General features: G+C 56.0%; 1 protein-coding gene across 2 annotated transcripts in view; it reads right to left on the bottom strand.

Moving 5' to 3' along the window:
- kmt2d (lysine (K)-specific methyltransferase 2D) overlaps positions 1-25554 on the bottom strand; it is a 46969-nt gene that overhangs the window by 14653 nt on the left and 6762 nt on the right. For both annotated transcript variants that reach the window (XM_035380631.1, XM_035380633.1), the window contains exons 4-39: positions 25085-25287; positions 24521-24630; positions 24135-24297; positions 23872-24043; positions 23440-23554; positions 22975-23153; positions 21975-22147; positions 21236-21820; positions 19853-20655; positions 19477-19587; positions 19010-19123; positions 18480-18584; positions 17935-18116; positions 17270-17434; positions 16870-16979; positions 16510-16551; positions 15801-15971; positions 14658-14822; positions 14271-14390; positions 13931-14061; positions 12820-12973; positions 11657-11761; positions 11424-11510; positions 11140-11313; positions 10662-10731; positions 9727-9965; positions 8786-8859; positions 8305-8355; positions 6426-8009; positions 6159-6326; positions 5394-5530; positions 3061-4883; positions 2518-2641; positions 1917-2004; positions 1160-1226; positions 198-430 (exon numbers count right to left, since the gene is read on the bottom strand). In XM_035380631.1, the coding sequence (XP_035236522.1) occupies positions 198-430; positions 1160-1226; positions 1917-2004; positions 2518-2641; positions 3061-4883; positions 5394-5530; positions 6159-6326; positions 6426-8009; positions 8305-8355; positions 8786-8859; positions 9727-9965; positions 10662-10731; positions 11140-11313; positions 11424-11510; positions 11657-11761; positions 12820-12973; positions 13931-14061; positions 14271-14390; positions 14658-14822; positions 15801-15971; positions 16510-16551; positions 16870-16979; positions 17270-17434; positions 17935-18116; positions 18480-18584; positions 19010-19123; positions 19477-19587; positions 19853-20655; positions 21236-21820; positions 21975-22147; positions 22975-23153; positions 23440-23554; positions 23872-24043; positions 24135-24297; positions 24521-24630; positions 25085-25287 (9097 nt within the window). The remainder of the gene's footprint in view (positions 1-197; positions 431-1159; positions 1227-1916; positions 2005-2517; positions 2642-3060; positions 4884-5393; positions 5531-6158; positions 6327-6425; positions 8010-8304; positions 8356-8785; positions 8860-9726; positions 9966-10661; positions 10732-11139; positions 11314-11423; positions 11511-11656; positions 11762-12819; positions 12974-13930; positions 14062-14270; positions 14391-14657; positions 14823-15800; positions 15972-16509; positions 16552-16869; positions 16980-17269; positions 17435-17934; positions 18117-18479; positions 18585-19009; positions 19124-19476; positions 19588-19852; positions 20656-21235; positions 21821-21974; positions 22148-22974; positions 23154-23439; positions 23555-23871; positions 24044-24134; positions 24298-24520; positions 24631-25084; positions 25288-25554) is intronic.

Raw genomic sequence — 25554 nt, 5'->3', positions numbered from 1 at the left:
GAGACACACAAAACCCCATAAGCCCTCCATCGCCTTACATCATCACAGAAAACACCCTGACACACCCTCATCTACCTCACATTAACCTCAACATCAGCCTTTAAACTCTTCCCTCATTCGTGGCCCCTTCGAGGCGCCCGCCCACAAGGCAGCGCCCGCCCCCCCCGCCGTGCCGCCGCCCGAGCCCCGCGGCGTACCTGGTCCAGCTGCTTCTGGATCTTGCTCTGCTGCTCGGTGACCAGCTTGAGCTTCTCCACGTCGGCCTCGGCGAACTCGCGGCCGGCCTTCTTGGCGGTGCGCTGCTTGGCGCACAGCGCCTTGCGCGACTTGCGGTGCACGCCGATCTGCTCCTCCAGGAACTTGAGCTGCATCTGCAGCAGCTGCTGCGTGTGCAGGAGCCACTCCTCGTACTGCTTCTGCTCCGCGTCGTCTGCAGCGGGGGGGAGGGGGGGGGAGAGAGAGATGGGTGGAGAAGGAAAAAGGAGGAGGGGGCAGGAGACAAAGCAATTAACAGTACTCATTTGCCTCCAATAATAAACCGCTAATTTACAATTCTGCACCTCACAAGAGCACGACATAGCTCAGGAGGTAAAAGCGGTTGTCTGGCAGTCGGAGGGTTGCCGGTTCGATCCCCCGCCCTGGGCGTGTCGAAGTGTCCCAGGGCAAGACACCTAACCCCTAAATGCTCCCAACGAGCTGATTGGTACCTTGCATGGCAGGCTTTCACCGTTGGTGTGAGTGTGTGTGTGAATGGGTGAATGAGAGGCATCAGTTGTAAAGAGCTTTGGATAAAAGCGCTATATAAATGCAGTCCATTTACCATCCATTTAGCATGACACACTGTTCCTGTACAATTACACTTATCTAGCTGACTAACCATCTTGACTGAACCGTTCAAATAATCTGTTTAAACTTCATAATATTAGCTGTACAGAGGTTAAGAAGTTCAGCTTCGGTTCCATTTGTTGAGACTGTATGGGTACATGTAAAATGCTATTCTTCATATTAAAATGTTTTTAAAAAGTGAACTCCTTAAACCCGCTTGACTAATGAGGAGGTCATCACATCCACACCAGCCGTTCTGGTGAACGCCGGCTTTCAGGGCCGAAGTCTTCGCTGGCGTCAGACATCCTAAAACCACTGCCTGGAGGACACTTACTGATGATGCCCTGCACAAACTGGGGCGGGTTGGGTCTGTTCTGCGTGGGGTCGCTGTTCTCCCCTTCCTGAGAACGAAACGGAGAGAAACCGCACTGTGAAGCTTGACACATGACATGGGTCCACTGTCTACCTACCGCCATCACACTTTACACACGTTAAATAACATGGCCTACTTATACAGCTAGCAATCAAATCTATCATGGAGAACCTGCCTGGGTCATTGGTGCAGAAGCAGCATCTGGCTCATATCTCAAGGCCTGTAATTCCCTAGTTCACAATCATGCTGTTTAAAGTAGAGGCAATAGCTAGGAATAGCACAGGGGACAACTAGCAGCTGGCTAGCTGCAGAAAGCGAGGTCTGCTGGGCCTAATACTCCACTGCTGGGTAATGACCTGCCTTCACGTACACACCAACAGGTTTGTTATTTATGCAAAATTAATGCAGCATTTCTAATATTAGGAACAGTTTTAAGGGGAAAAAAAAGTTAATGAACAGTTGGCAGGGGACTTTGGGTTGGTTTACTAATAGTGCAGTGATGGTCAAGACACTAAAATGCTAACAGTAGTAATTAGGTACAGCTGCTAAAAAGCTATCGGTAATAATGATGGTAAATGTGCTACAAAGCTAGCAGTAATCACGATGGCAAATGGATTTCCAAATCTAAAGATACTATTAATGCTAGTGATGCTAACGGTGCAGAAGACACCACTGATGTGACACCTGCTAAAGATGGCTAACCCCGAATGACGCTCACCTTGCCAGGAGCTGTGAGGACCCTGGCCTGAGGGTCGCTGGTCCCTGGGCCTGGGGCAAGCCTCTGAGCCAGGAGGGACACCTGCTGCCTGTGAGAGTCCAGAGGAAGAGAAATCAGCGGCTGCTACACTCTCCGCCACCCGCGTCAATCCTCACCCACCTGCGTCAATCCTCACCCCTTCTCTATTCTATTAAATAAAAAGATTCAGTTACCACGTCACGTAAATGGAGCTCGCCTACGCGATTCTGACCATAAAACTAGGAGTACTGAGAATCAGTTCTACAAAAAAAATAGTTCTAAAAAAAAAGTATGACGCCTGTGTGGTCAGTCAGCACATCAATTTTTCCTGAATTCCAAAGAAGTCTCTGGATATTTGGATAGTTTTACATAAGTACGCAATGATGTATTACACAGTGTACTGTTGAGACCGCACGTCTCAGAAACAGAGGCCAGACGCAGCGGTTCTGGGTCTGATCAGGGACTGGATGCCCTGATACTGCAGGTCAAAGGACCGGTCTGATTGGGCCCAACGCCCCCGTACTCCCGCAGACCGCGCGCGCCTCACACAACCTTGCTAGGCTGACGTGTGCGCGGCACGCACCTGTTCATGCTGGGCGGCACGCCGATGGGGCCCTGCGCCATCACCCGCTTGATGCCCTTCAGCGCCTGCATCTTCGCCTTGGCGATGGGGTCCATGATGTCATCTGCTTCAAACTTGTCCACCTCTGTATACAAAACAAGAATTATTTAAAATAGGCACAGAGACCAAGAGAAATTTCAAGGAGGGAAAAACCCTGCAAAAAAACTGGGGTTTCCCCCCAATATTCCAAATTCACATTTCAAGGAAAACTTTCACGGGTTTCATAGGCTTTGTGTGTAAATGAATTATGGACATTATGGCACTGAATATAAAAAATAACCTAAAACAGGCTTACACTGCTTTATACTAAAATGGAAAGTAAGGCCCCCACAAATGACAAGGACCGGCTCATACTATGCACTCTTCCACTGCAGCACACTTATTTACAACAAATAAATTCAGAAATCAAGGAGACTCGAGGCATGTGTCAACGGTCTTTGGGAAAACCTGTGAGAAGACGTCACTGACGGACTGACAGGAGGGATCTTACAAAGGCTCCTTTACCTTTGTCTGGGCAGAAGTTGTTTGGCAGCGGCTGTGGTTTCACCGCTTGCTGCTGCTGCTGAGGGTTCAGGACTGGCTGCCCCGCCCGTATCATCCCCTGCTGCTGACCCATGCCCATCATAGGGGGAGGGGTCATGCCAGCTCCCATAAGCTTTTGCTGCTGTTGCTGCTGAGGGTTCATCATGGGCGGTGGCCTGGGCATCATCCCGGGCTGTCCCATGATGCCCTGGGGAGGCGGGCGGTGGTGCTGGGGAAGCAACATGGGGTTGGCGCCCTGGGTTTGGGGCTGGGGCTGGGGAGGGAGGCTGTGGTGGTGTGCGTTCATCGCCCCCTGGTGGAGAGAACTCAGCTGCTGCTGCTGCTGCTGTTTCTGCAGCTCCTTCTTCTCGTGCTCCAGAAGATCCTGGATGAGCAGCGGAAGCTCGCTGGCCTCCAGAGAGCTCTCCACCTTGTCCAGGTCCACCGCGGGGGAGTGCTGGCCCCCGCCGTCCGGCAGCCCCAGGGGGTCCTCGTCTAGGTCAGAGTGCGAGGCGGCCAGGGGAAAAGACAGGGGGTCGGCCTGCCCGGGGAGGGAGTAGGAGAGCCCCCCTAAACGGACCGAGCTCAGAGAGGCAGAGGGATTGGTCTGCTGGGTGGGGAGGCCAGCGGTCAGCATGGAGACGGCCTCGCCCATCTCGTCCTTCACCACGGTTTGCTGGGGCCTAGACTCTAGCGCCCCCTGGAGGTGGGAGGCCGGGGCTTCGGCCTCAAGCTTCACAGCGGGCAGCTCGGAGCCCTGCTGGGGGGGACCAGCGCTTTGATTGGATTTGTCCTCAACCTTGATGTCAGGAACGCCAGGGGCGGCGGCGGAGGAGTGGGCGGGGCCAGGCGCCTCGCTCTCGGCCTCCACCAGCCGCAGCTGGTCGGGGAAGGCGCCCTTGGGCTCCCCTTGGTCCAGCTCGGGGTCGGCGTACGCCAGCAGGTCGAACTCCTCGCACTCCAGCAGGTCCACCAGGTGCTTGTCCGTGGTCTCCAGGCTGTCCAGGTTCCCCAGGTCATCGTCCCCCTTGTCAGGGTCCAGGTCCAGGGTGGCCAGGTCGTCCTCCTCCTCCTCCCCCACGTCCCCGCCCGCCGCGCCCAGCCCTTTGGGGACGAAGGGGTCCTCCAGGTCGGGCTCGGGCAGGTCGAGGCGGCAGGGTCGGGGGGCCAGGGCGTCCATGGCGGGGGGCTGCGTCTCCGAGCCCGCCTGCGGGAGCTGGTGCTGGGAGCCGGGGTGTGGGAGAGCACCGGGGCCGCTGGGCTGCGGGACGGACGCCTGGGGGTGCAGCTGGTGTTGGGGTGAAGGGGCGACGCCCAGCTGGGGCTGTTGGGGCAGTAGCCCTAGGGGCCCCTGCGGCACCCTCATTCTGGGGTCCCGCACCCCCTCTCCCTGAGAAGCCAGGGTGGGGGGGAGGGGTGGGGCCGGTGGAGGGGGCAAGGGGTGCTGGGAGAAGGCGGCGCTCATGTCCTGCTGTGGCATGTAGAGGCGTGTCCGAGGGGGGTGGGGGCCGCGCGGCAGGAACTGGGGCCCCAGGGGCATCCTCTGGGCGTTGTGCCGCAGCTCGATGAACTGGGGCGGGGGTACGGCCTCTCCGAGCCCCCCCGCGCGGGGGTTGGGCATCCCGGCCATCCCCTGGATGCTGAGCGGGTTGGGCATGGGGGGGCCACCCAGGTGCTGCCTGGGGGCCCCCGTGTCCATGGCGCCGGGCTGGGGGAATCGGCGGAGGCCAGCGGCCTGACCAGCCCACTGCACCGGGAACGGGGGGCGCTGGGGCATCCCCTGGGGCGCACTGGGGGCCACATGCCTTTGCACAAAAAAGAGAGAAAGAAAACTAATATGAACAGCGCTCCATCCAGAACAAACACGGTCAGGGTGCTCCATGAGGAACAGGGGAAACGGACCTGCCAACATACCTGCTGCCAAAATATCAGCCTTCACCATATTTCACATTTATATCTAAGCAATGCCATTTCATTTCATCTCCATAATAACAGCAGTCTACCTTCCCACATATTTCCAGCTCAAAATAATTCAATAATGGTTCTTTGTGGGTACAAAAACCGCAGTCAGGATTTTATAACCCTCTGGCATATATTTGTGTGTCCCTGGATACAACCCTTTCTGGCGAACACCTTTCTTTCACACAGAAATACCTTCCCTCACAAGACGAGCGGAAGAAACCGAGAGCGGATGTGGGTACTGTGGGCGTGGCACAGCGCTGGACGCTGCCTAGCCTGTAGGCTAACGGACCGGCGCAGTTGGGCTGAATGGCCTGATACAGTCAAGCATCCCAACAGATTTTAAACAGGAGTACCTGAGCATATTGGGGTCGATCATGCCGGGCGTCCCTGGCGGGGGTGGGCGGGCCATCTTGTCGTCCCCCATGCCCATGGGGGGAACCAGCTTGCCTGCCAAGGCGGCGGCACCCCCAGCAGCAGCAGCCCCCCTGTCCTGAACAGAGGGAGGGGAAAGCAGGACTGAGAACAGGGTTCCCAACTTCCCACGAGTGCAATCCCACCCCATTTTACAGGAGAATATGGAGTCTGGTCCACGATATTTATGGGTGCAACTGATCAAGATGATAGAAATAATATGTCCAACTGTAAAAAAAAATTGTGTAACTAGAGATTATTTTAAAAATTTGAGCATTCAATTGGCATTCAACAGAGAGATTTTCACATGTTGTTTTGACACACTTATGAAATCAAAAAACACTTGAGCTGTTGAGCCCTCCTAATACAAATCCTGTGGCACAACCACAGTTCTGATAATCATTTTAATATGTCATTCATAATTAACGAAAGACGGTAATCGAAGACACAAATATCCAATTATGCAGGTGAAGGACCAAAAAGCAATGTGGAAATACACTAAAGATGTTATAGGACATACAAAAAATCATTCCAACGAGATCACCAGACCACTGACAAAGACACCCCATTCGGGTCAAAACGTTTTTTAACATCTCTGATTTAGGAAGCAGTGCCTGCAGCGTGCAGACACCACTTCCTTTTTCCAATATTTCATTCACTTTGCCATTCATTATTCACTCCTATGACAGCGCATGCCTGTGCTATACCTGTGGATAAGGAGGGGGTGCACGCTGGCTTTTATCTTGTTGGTAAGGTGCCATGTCTCCTCCAGGCCAGTTGGTGGCAGCACTGTTTGCAGCAGCAGCCTCTTTCTCCTGCCGTAGCGAGTTCCTCTGCATTTGTTGCCGGATTAGCAGTTCCCTCAATCTCAGTCTCTACAAAAAGGGCGGGACATTAGGAACATGCAGAACACCTTTATGCCAGAAACTCGCCCTCATTTACCAGAAAAGCATAAAACCTAAAACAGAACATACTTGTTTGTGCTTCTCCAGCTCTGATTGGCTGAGGCCCATGAGTGCTGGGTCCTGGGCCGCCGGGAGTTCGGGGAGCTCTTGCGCGCCGGGCACCATGGGAGTGTGGGACGCCTCCTGTGGCCTCAGGGGATCGGACCCCTGGGGACCCTGGGGCAACTGTACGCGGGTGGGGAAGCCATCGATGTTCAGGCCCAGGGGCGGAGCCTGCGGGGCGGGCTGGGTCTGGGTTTGGGGATGCTGCGGGGACTGTGCCATGGGGAACATACCAACGCCCGCCCCGGGGCTGCGGCTGAACGCGGGAGATCCCGGAGGCTTCCCCGAGAGGGGGTCCCCCAGGGCCGGGGAGGGGCCGGACGCAGGGGCCGGCTGGCCCAGGGGACCGGGGCCCCTGAAGGTGGGGCTGCCATCGGGGGCGGCAGAGGCCGGGCGGGGGGGCTTGTGCAGGGTGGCGAAGGGGTCCCGGGATTGGGGGCGGGACGGCGGGCGGGAGTAGGGGTCCGGGGACTGGAAACGAGGCGTGGCCGGCGACTGCACGGAGTAGCCGTCGTTGGAGAGGCCGCCGGGCGTGAGGGGGGACTGGCAGCTGCCCTGGGACTGAGGGCTGGAGGGCACGCGCGAGTAGGGGTCCTGCTGGGGGGGCCGCTGCTGGGGGAGGGGGGAGCAGCCGTCCCGGGACAGGGGGCGGGGGGTCAGAGGGGGCTGGGCGTACGGGTCCGAGAAGGGGGCGGAGGGGGACTGCCTGTAGCTGTCCGAGGGGTGGTTGGGGGAGGCGCCGGGGTGGTGGTACCCCGTCCCGTTCCCGGAGTCGCCCTGGTGGACGCGGGGCGTCATGGGCGCCTTGAACAGCCCGTCCCCCAAATCCAGCCCGCCCGCGGGGGACCCCGAGCCCGGGTCCTGCCGGCCCGCTGAGGAGCGGGGCGAGGGCAGGCCCACGAAATCCCCCCGGTGCTGCCCCGCACCCAGCGGGGAGGACGAGGCCGCGGAGGGCGAGGGGGCGGAGCCCATGGGCTGCTGGGCACGGACGAGGTCGCCGAAATGAGAGCCGTGGGGCGGGGGGAGCAGAGGGGACTCCACCAGCCCCCCTCCGCGGGCCTCAAAAGGGGGACCCGGGGGCTCCTGGAGGTGCTGCTGTGGCCTGATGAAGGGGTCCCCCTGCGGGGCCCGACGGGGCGTCCCAGGGGCCCCTGGCTGCAGGTCCATGGAGCCCATGCTGGGCGAGCGGCCCTGAGGGGCCCCCGGGTGCCCGGAGGGGGGGCAGCCCGAGCCGGACGCCTGCAGGGGGCTGGAGGAGGGCCCGGGACAGGGGTGCGGGGACTGCGGGGGCAGCCTGGAGAAGGGGTCCTGCCGCGCGTCCGCCGAGCCCGGGGTCCGGAGGGGCCCGTCGGGGAAGAAGGCGGCGGCCGAGGACGAGGAGGCGGAGTCGGGGGGCAGCGGGAAGGGGCTCTCGGCAGAGCTGGGCTGGGACGGGGTGGAGAGGGAGGCGCAGGAGGGAGGAGGGATCTGGAGGTGCAGGCTGGGGCGCTCCCCCTTCGCGCGGGGCGACCCTTCCGTCTTAATGGGGCGACACATCTGGCTCTCCGCCTGCTGTGGGGGGGGACAGAACTGTGAGTTCCACCACACACACACACACACACACACACACACACACACACACACACACACACACACACACACACACACACACACACACACACACACACACACACACACACACACACACACACACACACACTGCACTGCACTGCACAGACACATATACACACACACACACACACACACTGCACTGCACAGACACATATACACACACACCCAAACAAGCACACAGGCGGACACAAGCACAAACAGACGGATACGCAATCGGACACACACGCACATTTACCTTCTGTGCCTTGGTGATACGCTGAGCAGCTCTGTTGTCTTTGGCCTTTTGCTAATAAATAACAGATTAAAAATATTAATTAAAAATGAACTCTGTGTAATATTAACATGCACCTGTTACACAGGGTTAATTTAGTAATATTGCGCACACCTGTTACACAGGTACTAAATTAACCCTACGTAATAATGTACATAATGTTACACAGGGTTAACTTTGTACATGTGTAACAGGTATACATTACACACACCAGTAACAGGGTTAATTTTGTACATGTGTAACAGGTATACATTACACACACCAGTAACAGGGTTAATTTTGTACATGTGTAACAGGTATACATTACACACACCAGTAACAGGGTTAATTTTGTACATGTGTAACAGGTATGCATTACACACACCAGTAACAGGGTTAATTTTGTACATGTGTAACAGGTATGCATTACACACACCAGTAACAGAGGCATGCAGCGAGTTCTCACCAGAAAGGGAACCTTGTCGGCTGCAGAGACCTTCCTCCAGATCTTCATGATCTGTTTGCAACGGCTGGACCAGTCTGTCAGGAGGAATAAAACACACTGAGTTAGGTTAAACACACACTGACCCGGGTTAAACACACACTGACCCGGGTTAAACACACACTGACCCGGGTTAAACACACACTGACCCGGGTTAAACACACACTGACCCGGGTTAAACACACACTGACCCGGGTTAAACACACACTGACCCAGGTTAGAGACACACTGACCCAGGTTAGACGCACACTGACCCAGGATAGAGACACACTGACCCAGGTTAGACGCACACTGACCCAGGTTAGAGACACACTGACCCAGGTTAGACGCACACTGACCCAGGTTAAACACACACTGACCCGGGTTAAACACACACTGACCCGGGTTAAACACACACTGACCCGGGTTAAACACACACTGACCTGGGCAAAACACACACTGACCCAGGTTAGACGCACACTGACCCAGGTTAGAGACACACTGACCCAGGTTAGACGCACACTGACCTGGGTTAAACACACACAGACCCAGGTTAGACGCACACTGACCCGGGTTAAACACACACTGACCCAGGTCAGAGACACACTGACACAGGATAGAGACACACAGACCCAGGTTAGACGCACACTGACCCAGGTTAGACGCACACTGACCCGGGTTAAACACACACTGACCCAGGTCAGAGACACACTGACACAGGATAGAGACACACAGACCCAGGTCAGACGCACACTGACCCAGGTTAGACGCACACTGACCTGGGTTAAACACACACAGACCCAGGTTAGACGCACACTGACCCAGGATAGAGACACACTGACCCAGGTTAGACGCACACTGACCCAGGATAGACGCACACTGACCCAGGATAGAGACACACTGACCCAGGTTAGACGCACACTGACCTGGGTAGTCCTGCCTGAGGCTGGGGAAGTTGATGTTGGCGTAGAGGACGGGAGAGATGGTGGACAGCTCCCCCAGCTCCTCGTCCTTCTCCCACCGCTGCAGGCTGCGCTGGTTGTAGGACAGGCCGTCCCCCTCCGGCTCCGTGGGCGTGGGGGGTGTGGAGGGCGTGGCCGGGGTGGAGGGCGTCGCCCACGGACTGTCCTCACTCTGGTCTGGGCTGAACAGCCCCGCCCGCTCGCTGCAGGAAATAGAGAAAAAGAAAAAGAGTAATAATCAATGGAAGCACTAAATACAGAAAACTGTCAAACATCTCTGGCCTTATTAAAACAGACCCATATCTGTGGAGTGTTCACATGTGAAGATAAGGACTTCTTTTTCCCCAGGAAACACACGCTGAACTTGAGCCTCACTTCAGTCCCGCGTGAGTGTAAATTTCAGTCGCCTGTAAAGTTTTTGCTGATATCATCAGCGGGATACTCTGGGCAAATCAATAACCAACATTTCCACTGTGACCAGGTCACTGAACCGTATAAAGAGAGAAAACAACACAAAAGGACCCTGCATATGCAAGCCAGTGGTGGCAGTGCAGAACACTGGCTGGGTCACTGGGTGGGTCACTGGGTGGGCCACTGGGTGGGCCACTGGGTGGGCCACTGGGTGGGTCACTGGGTGGGTCACTGGGTGGGCCACTGGGTGGGCCACTGGGTGGGTCACTGGGTGGGCCACTGGGTGGGTCACTGGGTGGGCCACTGCCATTGTATTCTTCAGAGGTACTGAGTTCCAATTACTTCAGTAAAAACCCATCTGGATAGACAGGCTGCATGTAAAAAGGTGAGCTATGCAAATGGTCACAGGTGAGGGCTTCTGCTACGCAAATAAAGATGCAAATGAGGACGGTGCTGAGTGAACTGTGCTGCAGAGCAGGGAACCTCACCGCATGTCAAAGAAAGGAGACTGGGACAGGCCAGGGAAGGAGTCCATCACACCCGCTGAGAGGGAGCCACCTGTGACGCACACGCACACACACACGCACAAGCAAGAGCACACACACACACACACACACACACACACACACACACACACACATACAGAGAAGAAAGTACAGCTCCATTTAACAAATGGTTGTACACCCTCTCCTCTATACCATATACAGCACCCTGGGTACTTTTTCACTTTTTAAAAAAAGTATTCTTACGGTTAATTAATAATAAATTATGAATTATTATAAACATATTCCCATCACCAGCCCATCCTTTATCACCACACCATGCCCATCTTTCCAGACCCTAGCAGCCCCGCCCCCTTATCCGCCCCTGACCCCACCCCCTTCTCCACCCCTGACCCTGCCCCCTGACCCCACCCCCTTCTCCGCCCCTGACCCCGCCCCCTTCTGCGCCCCTGACTCCGCCCACCTGGGAGGAAGCTCCTCTGGGGCAGGCCACCGCGGCTCTGCTCCCCCTTCCCCGGCTCCAGGAGCGGCTTCATGCTGGACTGCAGGGTCCCGCCCAGAGACGCGCCCTCCGCCACTCCCAGAACCTTCCGGAAGAACTCTGCCGAGTCCTGGCTCTCCACACCCTGAGGAAGCCCTGGGCGCACAGCAGGGGAACGACACACAAATCAGTAAAGACAGGCCCCGTGTGAACAAACGTAAATGCACTTCCACCACTGGCTGGAGAGGGCACTGAGGGGGCCGCACCTTCAGCCTGGTGCGCGTTTGGGCCCTGTGAGGCGGACGGAGCCTGCTCACTGGAGCCAGCCGGCTGACTCGCTGCTCCCGCATCGTCTGTGGAGAGTCAGACAGAGATTTTAACCTTCGCCGTGGAAATATTACACCATAACCGCCGCAGTTTCTCTCCAAAGGAAACACGCATCTATCAGCCCCCCACCCGCCCCCAAAGGGAAACGGACCATCCCAGCGGTGGGACCCACCTGTCACTGCCCCAACAGGGTCCGATCGAATGCCCGATTCGCTACCCTCCTGCTTCAGCTGCAGGCCGCCTACCGGCTCTCCCTCCTTGGCCTCAGCAGTGGGACCTTAGACACACAGAAACGCAAACACGCGCACAAGCAGACACACACGCAGACACACACACACAGACACACACCCGCAGACACACACGAACACACACACGCAGACACATACACAAGCACACACACGAACACACACACGCAGACACACACACGCAGACACACACACGAACACACACACACACGAACACACACACGCAGACACATACACAAGCACACACGCAGACACACACACGCGCAGACACACACACACGAACACACACACGCAGACACACACACGAACACACACACGCAGACACACACACACGAACACACACACGCAGACACACACGAACACACACGAACACACACACGCAGACACACACACAAACACACACGCGCAGACACACACACACGAACACACACACGCAGACACACACACGAACACACACACGCAGACACACACACGAACACACACACGCAGACACACACACGAACATACACACGCAGACACACACAGTCACACACACACGAACACACACGCAGACACACACACGAACACACACACGCAGACACACACACACACGCAGACACACACACACGAACACACACACGCAGACACACACACGCGCAGACACACACACACGAACACACACACGCAGACACACACACGAACACACACACGCAGACACACACACACGAACACACACACGCAGACACACACAAACACACACGAACACACACACGCAGACACACACACAAACACACACGCGCAGACACACACACACGAACACACACACGCAGACACACACACGAACACACACACGCAGACACACACACGAACATACACACGCAGACACACACAGTCACACACACACGAACACACACGCAGACACACACACGAACACACACACGCAGACACACACACACACGCAGACACACACACGAACACACACACACAGACACACACGAACACACACACACAGACACACACACAACCATGAATCACAGGAGCGACGGGTATTGGTTCCATCCCCAAAGCCCGAATTTCAGCTTGTGCTGTGAGCTCTAACGGGCTGCCTCACCCGGTTCCGGTGCGGTGGGGCGAGGTCCCGGGCCCTGTGCGGCGGGCACCGGCGGGTGCTGGGGTCGCGGGACACCCTGGGCGTGGCGCTGGACCGGGGGCGCCAGGAGCGCCTTTTTGCTGAGGTCCAAAAGGGTCTTCCCAAAAAAAGCCTCCTGCACAGGGAGAGGAGGGGGTCAGCACAGTCCCAAAAACCTGCTTTCAGAGGGCTACACTGGAGGAACAGCAGCTTCCACTCTCTCTGCCTCACAGTCATTCAGCAGTATTAGTTAGTTTAGTTGTTTTTCTAGACTCGTGAGCACGGACAAACCATCTCTGATAAACACACACACACACATAACCATATACTTCATATAAACAGACCTGCGTCAAATACAAATTTGTTTTGGATTCAAATATTTTCTGTGCTCTACTGATTTTGCCTGGTGCAAGCGAGCCTTCCAGAAGGTGGGGCTATCACCTTTTGAGACTATTTAATTGTTTCCAATACGCCAGTCAAGCTCAGTAAAGCGTAGAAAAGTATTTGAATAAAAAAAAACAAATATGCATTTGACCCAGGTCAGTACAGAACACGCTGCACCTGCTTAGTAAAGAGAACAACTCCCAAGAATGGACTGCAACATTCCACCTTCCAATGTGCTCACTTTGTTACAAAATGGCGCGTTTCGACATACTGCCTTTGTCAAAAGCATTTCAAGCTCGTGCCAGGACGGCGCTAAAAATACACACGCTTGTTTGCACGAACAGATTTAGTCTGTACCGCTCCTTTCAGCCCTCAAAATCAGGCTCAAATCTCAGACACCGCTGTTCAACCCAAACGCAAACACATCTCCACTCTCCACCACGACCGTCCAGCTGTGCAAACAGACGGCGGCGCGAGGACAGCGGGAAGCCGCTCCAGGTAAGGGCTGCGGCTGAGCGAACACCGCCGCGGCCGCGCTTCGTTTCCGCCGGTTCTGCGGGGGGGGGGGGGGGGGGGGGGGGGGGGGGCGTCCGGGCCCCGCGCGGTCAGGCCGGCTGGTTTGGACAGGTAAACGGCGGCCCCGCGCAGTCAGGCCGGCTGGTTTGGAGAGGTAAACGGCGGCCCCGCACGGCTCAGGTGAGGTCCTAACCTGCAGGTAGGCCGGAAACATGTCCTCCAGCTTGCTCTTCTTCCGGCCGCGCCGCTTCTTGGCCTGCTCCCCCTCCGCCTCGGGGGCCTTCAGCTCCGGGGGGCCTTCCAGAGGGGTGTCCGGGGTCGCGCCTGAACAAAAACACAACATGGAAGCGTTTTTTTTGAGACTTGCTGGTTGGACTGCCTTGGGTGAACTTAAACTTTCCTAGAACTCGTTTTAAAACATGCACACTCTTCTGAAGAGAACCAAATAGCCCTGAGGTCATGAAAATCACTGCATGTAATGAAGCTTCGAGCTTTAAGGCGCTAGCCGAGCTGCTGGTGGCAGTTTAACTTGCCTTCCTCGGTCTTCTCTGGAACAGGCCCCTCAGCCACGCCCTCTGCAGACACTGAAAGGCTCCGCCCCTTTTTCGTCCGGGTGTGGCATTTCCTCTGTCGCACCATGAATCCACCAATCCCTAAGGCACAGGAACAGAAGTCAGTATGGGCAGAGCTACACTTGCACACACACTCTCACTCTCTCTCAGACGCACGCAAACAGGCATGCTCACACACAGCAAATCGATTTTATCTTTATAGCGCTTTTTACAGAGAACTGCCATAAAGACGCTTTTACATACACGATTCAGAAACGCGTGAGCACACGCGCATGCAGACGCGCTATGAGGGGCGTTCGGCTGCATGCGAATGAGGCGTAAAGTGCGTTTTCCACGTTCCGTTCTGACCTGGCCTGTACGGCTTCCTCTTCCTCTTCTTCCCATCCTCCGTCTCCTCCGCCCCCGCTTTCATCCCGTCGCCGTCGACGCCCCCCTCCGCGGCCCCGTCGGGCCCCGCGTCCCTCTCAGGGCTCCCGGGGGCCTCCAGTTTGGTCTCACACTCCATAGATTCTACTGCAAAGAGAGAATGAGCCAGTGAATGAAAGAATTTTATGATGGAACTGGTCTTGTGAACTAAAAGTCACGGGCTCTATTACCAAGTAGGACACTCCTGTTGTACCCTTGAGCACGGTACTTAACCTGCATTGCCTCAGTATATATCCAGCTGCATAAATGTACAAATGTATATAAAAGTTGTGTAAGTTGCTCTGGATAAGAGCGTCTGCTAAATGCCTGTGATGTAATGTAATGATGTCATGTCTAAACAGCACAGAGGATACGGCACACGCAAGCCGGTTCTGAACTTAAATGTGCAGCCAGGGCAGGACCAAAAAAGGAACACTCCGGTCTCACATGGAACCTAAACAACTAGCTCCTGTCAACACTGGACCCTCCCGAGAGCTGACCCCTCCCCCTGTGAGAGCGGACCCCTCCCCTCCCGAGAGCTGACCCCTCCCCTACGAGAGCTGACCCCTCCCCTGCGAGAGCGGACCCCTCCCCTGTGAGAGCTGACCCCTCCCCTACGAGAGCTGACCCCTCCCCTACGAGAGCTGACCCCTCCCCTACGAGAGCTGACCCCTCCCCTACGAGAGCTGACCCCTCCCCTACGAGAGCAGACCCCTCCCCTGCGAGAGCTGACCCCTCCCCTGCGAGAGCTGACCCCTCCCCTGCGATAGCTGACCCCTCCCCTGCCAGAGCTGACCCCTCCCCTGCCAGAGCTGACCCCTCCCCTGCCAGAGCTGACCCCTCCCCTCCCGAGAGCTGACCCCTCCCCTACGAGAGCTGACCCCTCCCCTGTGAGAGCTGACCCCTCCCCTGCGAGAGCAGACCCCTCCCCTCCCGAGAGCTGACCCCTCCCCTGCCAGAGCTGACTCCTCCCCTGCCAGAGCTGACCCCTCCCCTCCGCGAGAGCGGACCCCTCCCCTGTGAGAGCTGACCCCTCCCCTGTGAGAGCTGACCCCTCCCCTGCGAGAGCTGACCCCTCCCCCTCACCTTTGCCCTCCTCCCCCTCCAGCTCGCCCTCCTTCAGCTCCAGGCCGTCGATGGTGCTGAGGCGGGAGCGGCGGGGGCGGCGCTTCTGCAGCGGCGAGATGGAGATGCTGCGCAGGAGAGACATGCCCGTCTCCGTCAGCCACACCCCCTCCAGCCGGTAAAACTGCGGCTCTGAGAGAGAGAGGGAGAGAGAGAGAGAGAGGGAGGGGGGAGAGAGACAGGGAGAGAGACAGAGAGAGAGAGAGGGAGAGAGAGGGAGAGAGAGGGAGAGAGAGGGAGAGAGAGGGAGAGAGGAGAGAGGAGAGTGGGGGAGAGAGGGAGAGAGAGGGAGAGAGAGAGCAAGAGAGAGGGAGGGAGAGAGAGAGGGGGAGAGAGGGAGAGAGAGGGAGAGAGGGATTCAGCCAACATAAGAGAGGGGGAGAGGGAGGAATGGATGGAAAGGTTGTCTGTGGGTTTGGCTTGGCTGTAAATTATTTATTTATAAATAAGTTTTTTTATTTATATTTTACTTATGTGTATTAATTACACGTTTAATGTGTCATTATTAATTGTTTCATTGTAAATTATTTTGGCAATATTGTTTATATGAATTCATGTCAATAAATCATTATTGAATGGAACTGAGAGTGTCAGTGAGACGGAGAGTGAGAGACAGAGGGATGGGAGGATGTGCTCGTGTGCAGACCCCCCCATATAAAGGCACACATACCTGGTTCCTTCACTTTCACCACCGCAGATACAGGGGGCTCCACTACGAGCACAGAAACACAGACAGGATTAGCAGCGCACAGGGAGACTAAACGCTCTGCCATCACAGACACACACACAGTGGGGCCAAATCTCCCTACAGCACAAACAGCAGACCGGACAGGTTCCTTATTTCAGCACAGAAACGCACCGCCGCGAGGTAATGCTGGAAATGCAGTAGGAAAACGGACATCTTAACAACGCATTGTTCCTAGCATTTTTTTCTGGACAATAAAAGGATATACTGCGGAGGTTTCTCTAGACAGGAAGTGAAATGTTTGGCAGGGGCCCTGGGGGCCACGGCGGGCGGCGGGCGGCGTACCGATGCGTTTGGGGACGTAGGGTGTACAGGCGGAGCAGGCGAAGCCCTCGTCAGACGCCTCCTCCACCTCGTCCTCCGTGTACAGGCTCTCGCAGACCGCGTGCACCCACCTGCCGGAGACACGCCCACATGTTCACCCGGCCACGCCCCTCCCCTCCGCTCACGCACCAATCACACGAGGGCGCGCCCGTGGTCCTTTGCGACCACATGTTTTTACACGCAACGCGCATCTTTAGTTGCTTAGCCGATATTCGCCACAATGGCGCCAGGGAGAAAAGCATAAAAAACTGGTGTGGTGAATATTTAAAGGTTTCCAGCAGAGCAGCAGAGCTAGAGTCCAAACGCTTTAAATCAGACTCCGCCCTCACTGAGTCCCCGCCCGGCAGGGGGCGGTACCCACCGGTCGCAGTGCTGGCACTGCAGCAGCAGCTCCTCCTCCATGAAGCTCTGGCGGCAGACGGGACAGGTGACCAGGCTGGCACAGGGCCCGCAGTGCGTGTAGTTATTCTGCCACTCGCAGTGGAAACCAGGCGAGCTGGAGCCACACTGCATGCAGCACACACACCTGCACAGACAGAGAGAGAGAGAGAAAACTGAATAAATAAAATAGTTGTCTGTTTTTGATTTCATCTGTAAAGTAACTGGTTGGTACTGGTTTCTCTCCTCTTCTATCTACTGTATTCATCGTGTTTTTAATCAAGAACAATTAACCCAGAAACACAAGGCATTTTCAACAAAGTGGTGAAATATAACAGTGCAAACAGCCTAATCCTCACACCTCATGCTAATCAAACATAAGAGCACCAGCCAGGCCAGACTGACGGAGCTCATCAGGACCCCTCAACACTGAGCTTCAAAGTCCACATTAGGGTGGCGCTCCAATATACTCCCTGTAATACACTGATCTGAACTCTGATTTAGTTGTGAAGACCAAAATGTTCTTGAGTGAGTGATTTACTGCTAACTATAGCTCTGCCCATTTTTGGTGTGACTGTACTGCTTTTCCAATCACTAGGGGAGATCCTGTAGGCTCCTCCCACTCCGGTGGAGGGGGCGGGCACGCACCACTTGCACTTCCAGCCGCCCTTGGGCACGGTGTGGAGGGGCGGGTCCAGGCAGTAGGTGTGGTAGCTGACGTCGCAGTCGTCACAGAGCAGCAGGCGGGCGGGGTCCGAGGCCTTGCCGCACACCTCGCACACGATGCACTCCAAACACCGCCAGCCCTTCCGCAGCATCATCTTAGTGATCTGCAGGGGGCAGCAGAGAGACCGTCAGGGGCTCTCAATCACTCACCGAATCTGAGCCGCATTTGGCTTCGATTTGAGAGAAGTGACATCAAGTGTCATAACATGACAAAAATATACCCAAATAAAGCTCCTATTAAATGTGATTATTAAATTAAATATGAAGTAGGGTTGTTCGACAAGAGCAGGAGTCCCAGCCCTGGACCTGGAGAGAGCAGCAGCCTGCTCTCAAAGCATCATCATCCGCTTCGACTGTCCAATTAAGAGCGGAGCAACAAGAAAGCCAACAGCGCATGTGACCCGTAAGAGCAGGAAGAGGAAGTTAGCGGGATGGGGGGGGGGGGGCAGACAGTGGAAAGGGCTCACCTTGCTGTTGACGCAGTACGGGTGGTAGCACTGAGCACACTGCGCGCAGGCCAGCAGCTGCCCCTCCACACCCTGCCCAAAACTGCCGCACACCACGCACATGTCCTGCAGGGAGAGAGAGAGAGAGAGAGCAGCAGGGTCAGGGCCTTCACAGTCACAGCACCGCCCCATGGAGCAGGGCGGGGCGGGGCTGAGGACCACGCCCTCCCTGGTTTATCACCAACTCTGAAGATCCCTTCATTAAAGGATGCCAAGTAAGGTTGTACCACCAGTGTTACAGACTGGCAAGAAATCAATATAGAAACTGTCTATATCCCTGAGAATTAAAGCACAAGATCAGATCTTTCAAGCTGAGTGGGTTATATAGAATACAGACTTTCCAACACAACCAAAATTTCTCAAAAAACGGTGAGCGCTCGAAAGCGACTCCGGAATGAGCTCATTTTCAAGGGCCTTCAACTTTCTACTTCTGTAAAATCTGAGGAGGATTTTCGGCAGTGTGGGAATCGGGTTCGAGGCGACGGCCGCACCTGCAGCAGGACAAATTTATCGGTGTTGGAGAAGAGCACCACGGTGTTCTGCATGGTGTCGTCCTCCTCCTCTTCCTCCTCTTTGGTCAGTCCGGTGTCCGCCGTCATGCTGAGCTGCAGGGGGAGGGAACAACATGCTCAACGAATGTGCCGTTTCATAAGAGCGGTCACGAGGCTGTCTGCACCGTGACGGTCACACTGCCCGTGTGCTGACGCAGCTGGATAAGCCCATCCACTACAGAAACCGTATCTGTAATGATCACAGAATGATGCTGTCCACACATAACGATAAACACAACAGGAACTGGCTAACAGATCAGTTCAGTACGTTCAGTCTGTGTCTGTGTGAGTGTCTGTGTGTGAGTGTCTGTGTGTAAGTGCATGTGTGTCTGTGTGAGTTTGTGCGTGTTTGAGTGTGTGTGTGTGCACGCGCAAGTGAAAGACGTGTGCATTTTGCTCTTACTCACCAAAAACGCATCGATGCAGGACGCCATGGCTTTGAGGCGCGATCGGCCACGCCCCCTCCCGCTGCCACCGCCGCGGGGCCGCCGTTTCCCTGGGAAACCGCTGCTCCGTCCCTAAAAATCCAGGAGGAGGGAAAAGCACGCTGAAGAAGCGGAGTGAAGCACGGCAATGCACACACATTTCAAACCCTCTTCTGGTTTAACTACCACTTCAGCAAGCTAAGCTCTTTCATCGTACAGCAAAACAACCCACTCAAGCCGGATAAGAGCGTGCGCTCAATTAGGGCAAGGAGCAGCAGTGCTACAGGGTGGGCTCGCACTAGATCAACACAGAAAGAGCAGTGTTACTCGTATGACTGAGTCGCAGATTCTGGGGCACCTGTTTCATGCGCGAGCGGCCGGGGGAGCCCCTGCGCTTGACCTTGTCCCCGTCGGGCTTCAGGGGGTCAAAGGGCAGCGAGTCGTCGGTCTCGGTGAGCAGCGAGTCGGACCGGGACCGCCCGGCGGGGACCAGGCTGAGCTCCATGGAGACGGACTGGCCGTCGGGCTCGGCGGGAGAGCCCAGGAAGCCGCTGCTGCTGCCGTCGCCGTCGCCGTGGCTCATGTTGGAGGCGTCGTCCAGGAGGAGCTCCGCTTTAGGCCCCTCCTCCTCCTCCTCCTCCTCCTGGGTCCCAGGCTCCACCTTCACGCGCACGGCCAGTGTGCCGTCTCCACCGGCCGCCTCCGCTGCAGGCTCCTCCTCTTCCTCCTCATCCTCCTCCTCTTCGGATTGGCCGGTTCCCGTCTCCATGTCGACGGCGGGCAGAGCCGGCGCCGAAGGGGCAGGGCTAGTCCTCGGCTCCGCCTCCGTTGGCTCCTGAGGTTCGGACACCTCCCCCTCCATGGAAACATGCTCCTGTTCCAGGGGAATGGTGGGCGGGGTTAAGGGGCTGCATGGAGGCGGAGTCGGAGTATCGGTGCTAGACTCCTCCCTCTCCTCTGGCGTGGGGCTGCTGGCCCCTCCCCGTGCGGCGGCTCCCTCCGTTTCCATTTCCTGTACGTCAGTCTGGGGCTCTTCCTTCACTTCAGGGGAGGGGCTGTGCTGGGTCTGCAGATCGGTCCCACCCACAGCCTCTCCCTCATCACCAACAGCAGGGGCCGGGCAGGTTTCCGATTGGCTGGGTCCTGAGGCTCCGCCTACTTCTGCTCAAGCAAAGACACAAAAAAATCTATTAAATTTCATAGGGTTCTTTTTATTAATTCATTTTTTTAATTTGGCATCTCCAATCCCACCTGAACTGAGAATAACAATTATAACAATAACAAAGAGCAATACGTCCAAAACGCAACCCATACACAAGCAGCTGATACACGGCCCCTGCTGCCGGCTCAGGAGAGTGAAGGCAACCCACGCTAGCCCCAAACACACGCTAGCCAGCCAGCTGCTTCATTTCACACCGCAAGCCGCACACGTGCAGAGCAGTGTGCAGCGAGAGCTGGTCACAAGCGCCCGGACAGCCAGCAGGAGGCGCTCAAGCAAAGAACAATTCTATATATCCCCTACATTGTGAGTAATTAAACAATACAAGCATTCTAATCACACCACTCAGACACCTCAAAGGGTTAACAGAAGGCTCCATAAATAAAGGCACAGGGAAGTGAATGTGATATTCTGCTCCTTGAGCATATAAAAGGGTCGGGGCAGTTCAATATGAACTGATCATAACGATTAGCTGCATGATAAACCGAGCAATGAGAATCATGGGCAAGACCCCCCTTTCACCTGAGGGGGGCGGTTCTTGGGGAAGGTCAGTCGTTTCCGGAGGTGTGATGTCCGTCAACTCCTGGGGTGGAGCCCCTTTGGTCTCTAAGGGCAGGGCGTCCGTCATCTCTGCGGGCGGGGCGGGCGTCGTCCCCGGGGGCGTCGTGTCAATCGTGTCTGGGGGCGGAGCATCGGTCGTATCCAGAGACGAGACGTCCATCATCTCCTGGGGCGGGGCGTCCGTCGTCTCCTGGGCCGGAGCATCAATCGTCTCCAGAGTCAAGGTGTCCGTCGTCTCCGGAGGCGGGGCCTCTATTGTCTCTGGAGGCGGGGCCTCTATCGTCTCCGGAGGCGGGGCCTCTATTGTCTCTGGAGGCGGGGCCTCTATCGTCTCTGGAGGCGGGGCCTCTATCGTCTCCGGCGGGACGGCTTCCACCATCTCCGGAGGTGGGGCATCCATCGTCTCCAGAGGTGTGGTGTCAGATGACTCTGGGGGCGGAGCCTCTGTGTTGTGTGAGGGCGGAGCTTCAGTGGTGTGTGGGGGCGGGACCTCTTCTACGGTGTTGTCCGGGACCTTCACCATGTCCACTGCCTCCGCCTCCCCATCTGCGCCAAACACACACATTGACAACAAACCTGACTACAAATGGTCTCACCCTTCAGATAGAACTAAGACATTTTTTTAAATGGATAAAATACTTCTAAGTTATGACACCCCCTTCCCCCAACCTCACTGGGTCTGTGGCCACACCCGTCTTACCCAACTCCATGGGTGTTTCCCTCTCGGGCTCAACTTCTTCCTCTTGCTCCATCTGGGTCACGGTCTCGCCAGGCTCCACGGCGCCCTCTGCCTGTGGTGGTGTTTGGCAGAGGGAGCAGGTGTACTTGCCCTCTTCGGAGTCCAGCAGAGAGGCACATTCACTGTGAACCAGCCTGGAAGGGGCAGAACCAAAAGGAGTGGAAGTCAGGGCAGAGCAGAGCGGGCATACGAAGGACTACAATACCCATCAACACAAGGGTCACCCCCGCCAATCAATGTACTCTTCATTATATTCCAGTGTCAAGAAATCTTTTGACAGACTTGCTGCAAACATGCCAACCATGTATAAAACTGCAGTACCCCGAGACGCCTCACGGTGAAGCCAAAAACAACTCCACAAATCACTCTGCAAAAACCGACACCCAATAAAATAATTCTGAATTATTCAGAATTTTTTCTGACATGGGACCCACATTTTGCAGGTTCAAATCCGTAGTCAGCCGCATCCATTCTCCAACTGTATTCAAGGGTCTGTCAACGGTACGATGGAGGACAAAGTTTAAAGGGAGCGTGGACTAGCACACGTTCTCCCAAAATTCTTGTCCCCAGCCGCTGCGGCTGGCACTTGCTGGCGCAGGCAGACTGCAGGCGCCCTAGTCACCAATATTCACCGCTTTTACACAGGAAGACAGGGTCAGTCACGCTGAAGGCTGAGATCCTGCTACGAACCGCAGCTAAGACCAAGCCCTGGTTAAAGGGTCCTGCAGCCGAATGACCCACCTGTGGCAGGTAAGACTGAGCCCTGGTTAATGGGTCCTGCAGGCGAATGACCCACCTGTGGCAGGTAAGACTGAGCCCTGGTTAAAGGGTCCTGCAGGCGAATGACCCACCTGTGGCAGGTAAGACTGAGCCCTGGGTAAAGGGTCCTGCAGCCGAATGACCCACCTGTGGCAGGTAAGACTGAGCCCTGGGTAAAGGGTCCTGCAGCCGAATGACCCACCTGTGGCAGGTGTGGCAGGGGCACAGGGAGGCCTCGGGGGCGGGGCCCTTGCTGCAGACTGCGCAGATGGAGGCGCGCTGCTGTTGGCAGCTCTCGCAGACAGTGTAGTTCTCAAACCAATGAGCAGAGTCCTGGAGGGCGGAGCCACACGCCCCGCACTCGCTGCACACGCGACACCTCTGCAAAAGAGAGGGGGAGGGAGAGAGAGGGAGGGAGGGGGGGAGAGAGAGGGAGAAAGGGAGGGGGAGATAGAGTTAAAAGGGAAGGGTGAGATTAAGAAAGGGAGAATGGGAGTTTTTTGGTCATTGTTGATGCCTTTGATGCACTTGCTGCTGTAGTGAGGGGGGTGTGCGTGTGTTTGTGTGTGTGCGTGTGCGTGTGCGTGTGCGTGTGCGTGTGCGTGTGTGTGTGTGTGCGCGTGTGTGTGTGAGTATGCGTGTCAGGTATACGGAGGCCGTCTCTCACCCTGCACTTCCAGGGCTCAGAGGGCAGGGAGTGCATGGCAGGCTGCAGGCAGAAGGTGTGGCAGCCCTTATCACAGGCGTCACACACCAGCATCATGGAGTCCTCGCCAGGCTGCCTGTGAACCAACGCAACACCGCACGGTTAACCCTGAGCTCCCACAATGCAACACAAATACTCACACACGCAAAAAGCACACAAACGCAAAATATAACAACAGAGGTGAGCGGTCAGGATTAAAGAGAATCGCAGAGGGTCACAACAAGGCTAACAATCCTGCATAGTATGCCTTTAAATGAAAAGCTTAAGCGCTAAAAAGCAGCAAAAAGCCAGGGCCCTTCAGGACTGGACTGGACTGTAAAAACCCTGACGTGCACGCAGACACGCCCAGGCAAATTCTCACAGGAGCCAGCAGCAAACATCGCGCCTCCTCACCTGCAGGTCAAGCAGACCTTGCACTCAGGGCACTGCCAGCCGGACCTCTGCAGGGGCGTGGCGCTGATCTCCAGACACGCCGCGTGGTAGTGCTGCCCGCACCCCGTGCAGAACACCAGGTCCGCCAGCTCGCCCGCCGAATCGCACACGGAACACCGCGCCTCCTCGTTCGCTAAACACAAGGGGGAGACGGGGCAGTCAGGCTTCGGCTCCACAGCCAATCGGGAACCTTTACAGACTACTCCATTGTGATGTCACAGTACCGAGCTCCATGGCCTTCTCTATGTGCTCCGGACACAGGAGGGCCAGCTGCTTCATGGACTGGAAGGAACCACTGGCAGCCGAACAGGGGAAGTGGTAGGTCCGTGAGCACCCCTCTGCCTGGCACCGAATGGTTGCTCCCAGCCTTTTACAGTATTCGCACCGCTGTGGGGGGGGGGGGGGGGGGGGGGGACACAAACACGTCAATCAAACTCATAGCTCATAGAGATTGTCTATGCAACGAGGCAGTCAAAGATTAAGCTCTAAATTAAGTTAGCATTGCTGTCTCACATCTATTCCAAAGGGACCACAGACACTCAGTGAAGTTGATTAGCATTAACCAACAGTGCTGAGATAACGTGAGGCTGGCTGGGGGCTTGGGGCTGACCTGTTGTATCCCTGAGATGACGGCGTTATCCACGCCTTGCGGCTCCTGGTCGTCGCCATGTTCAACGCCCTCGGACCAGACAGCACACCAGTGGTGGACCCAACAGTGCCCTGCGCGACAGCGGAGTGAAAACGATTTCACACAACAGCGTTAGCGCCACCGCGCAGGCGCGGCTAAACTATTCCCGGTGTCCATTAGCGCCGTGACTCAACCTCGCAGCGGGGTCAGCGCCGCTACGCAGTCACGCGTGCACACGCAGGGAGGTGCACATGTGCAAACGCATGCACTGGTCCGCGCGATGTGTGATATGTGCAACATGTGCACTACACAAAAATAAGGATATTCAACATTTTTCTCCAGACATTGTTTGTGTGAGAATCAAATCAGTTCACCCAAATTTAACTGACTGTTGACAATTTTTTAACATTAATAATTCTGATGATTGCATAATGCACAAAACAACTATTGGGACAAAGATGGCTGAAATGCTCGAAACACTAACGGCGTTCTAAAATGACCCAAAATGTACTCCAAAGTGGTCTCCCTCCGCCCCTCCAAGCACACCTGTGTCGTCGAAGAGCGAGGCAGCGGAGGTGGAGTCGGGGAAGCCGATGGAGGACAGGTCGTCGCTCCCGGGGGGCGGAGGCGGGGCGGAGGGGGGGTCCGGGGCGGGGCGGCTGGGGGACGGGCCAAATCGCCGGAGCTCCCGCTGGCCATGCAGGCTGGGCTCGGCACAGTTGCAGAGTGCACAAACCCGACCGCTCTCCCTGCGCAGACAGAGCGCAGGCACGAGATTAACCACAGCGCCATCTTCAGGCAGAGCCAGACGTTACATGCATAACAGAGGAGTTCAGATCCACGAAACCTCCCATCACAAAAAGGCAAGCTCATAGCTTTGACAAATCTAGGTCAACTGCAATTAGAAACATTCTAGCTTTGTAGATAATATTTATGTCAATATTACACAATTAACATTGCAGCCCAATATGTTCATTCTTATCATAAGGCATAAAAAATATCACAGCACAATAAAA

Source organism: Anguilla anguilla, chromosome 11 (genome assembly GCF_013347855.1).
Source record: "Anguilla anguilla isolate fAngAng1 chromosome 11, fAngAng1.pri, whole genome shotgun sequence".
NCBI lineage: Eukaryota > Metazoa > Chordata > Actinopteri > Anguilliformes > Anguillidae > Anguilla > Anguilla anguilla.
The sequence above is the reverse complement of the archived record's forward strand: the minus strand, read 5'-3'. Positions and strand labels throughout refer to the sequence as shown.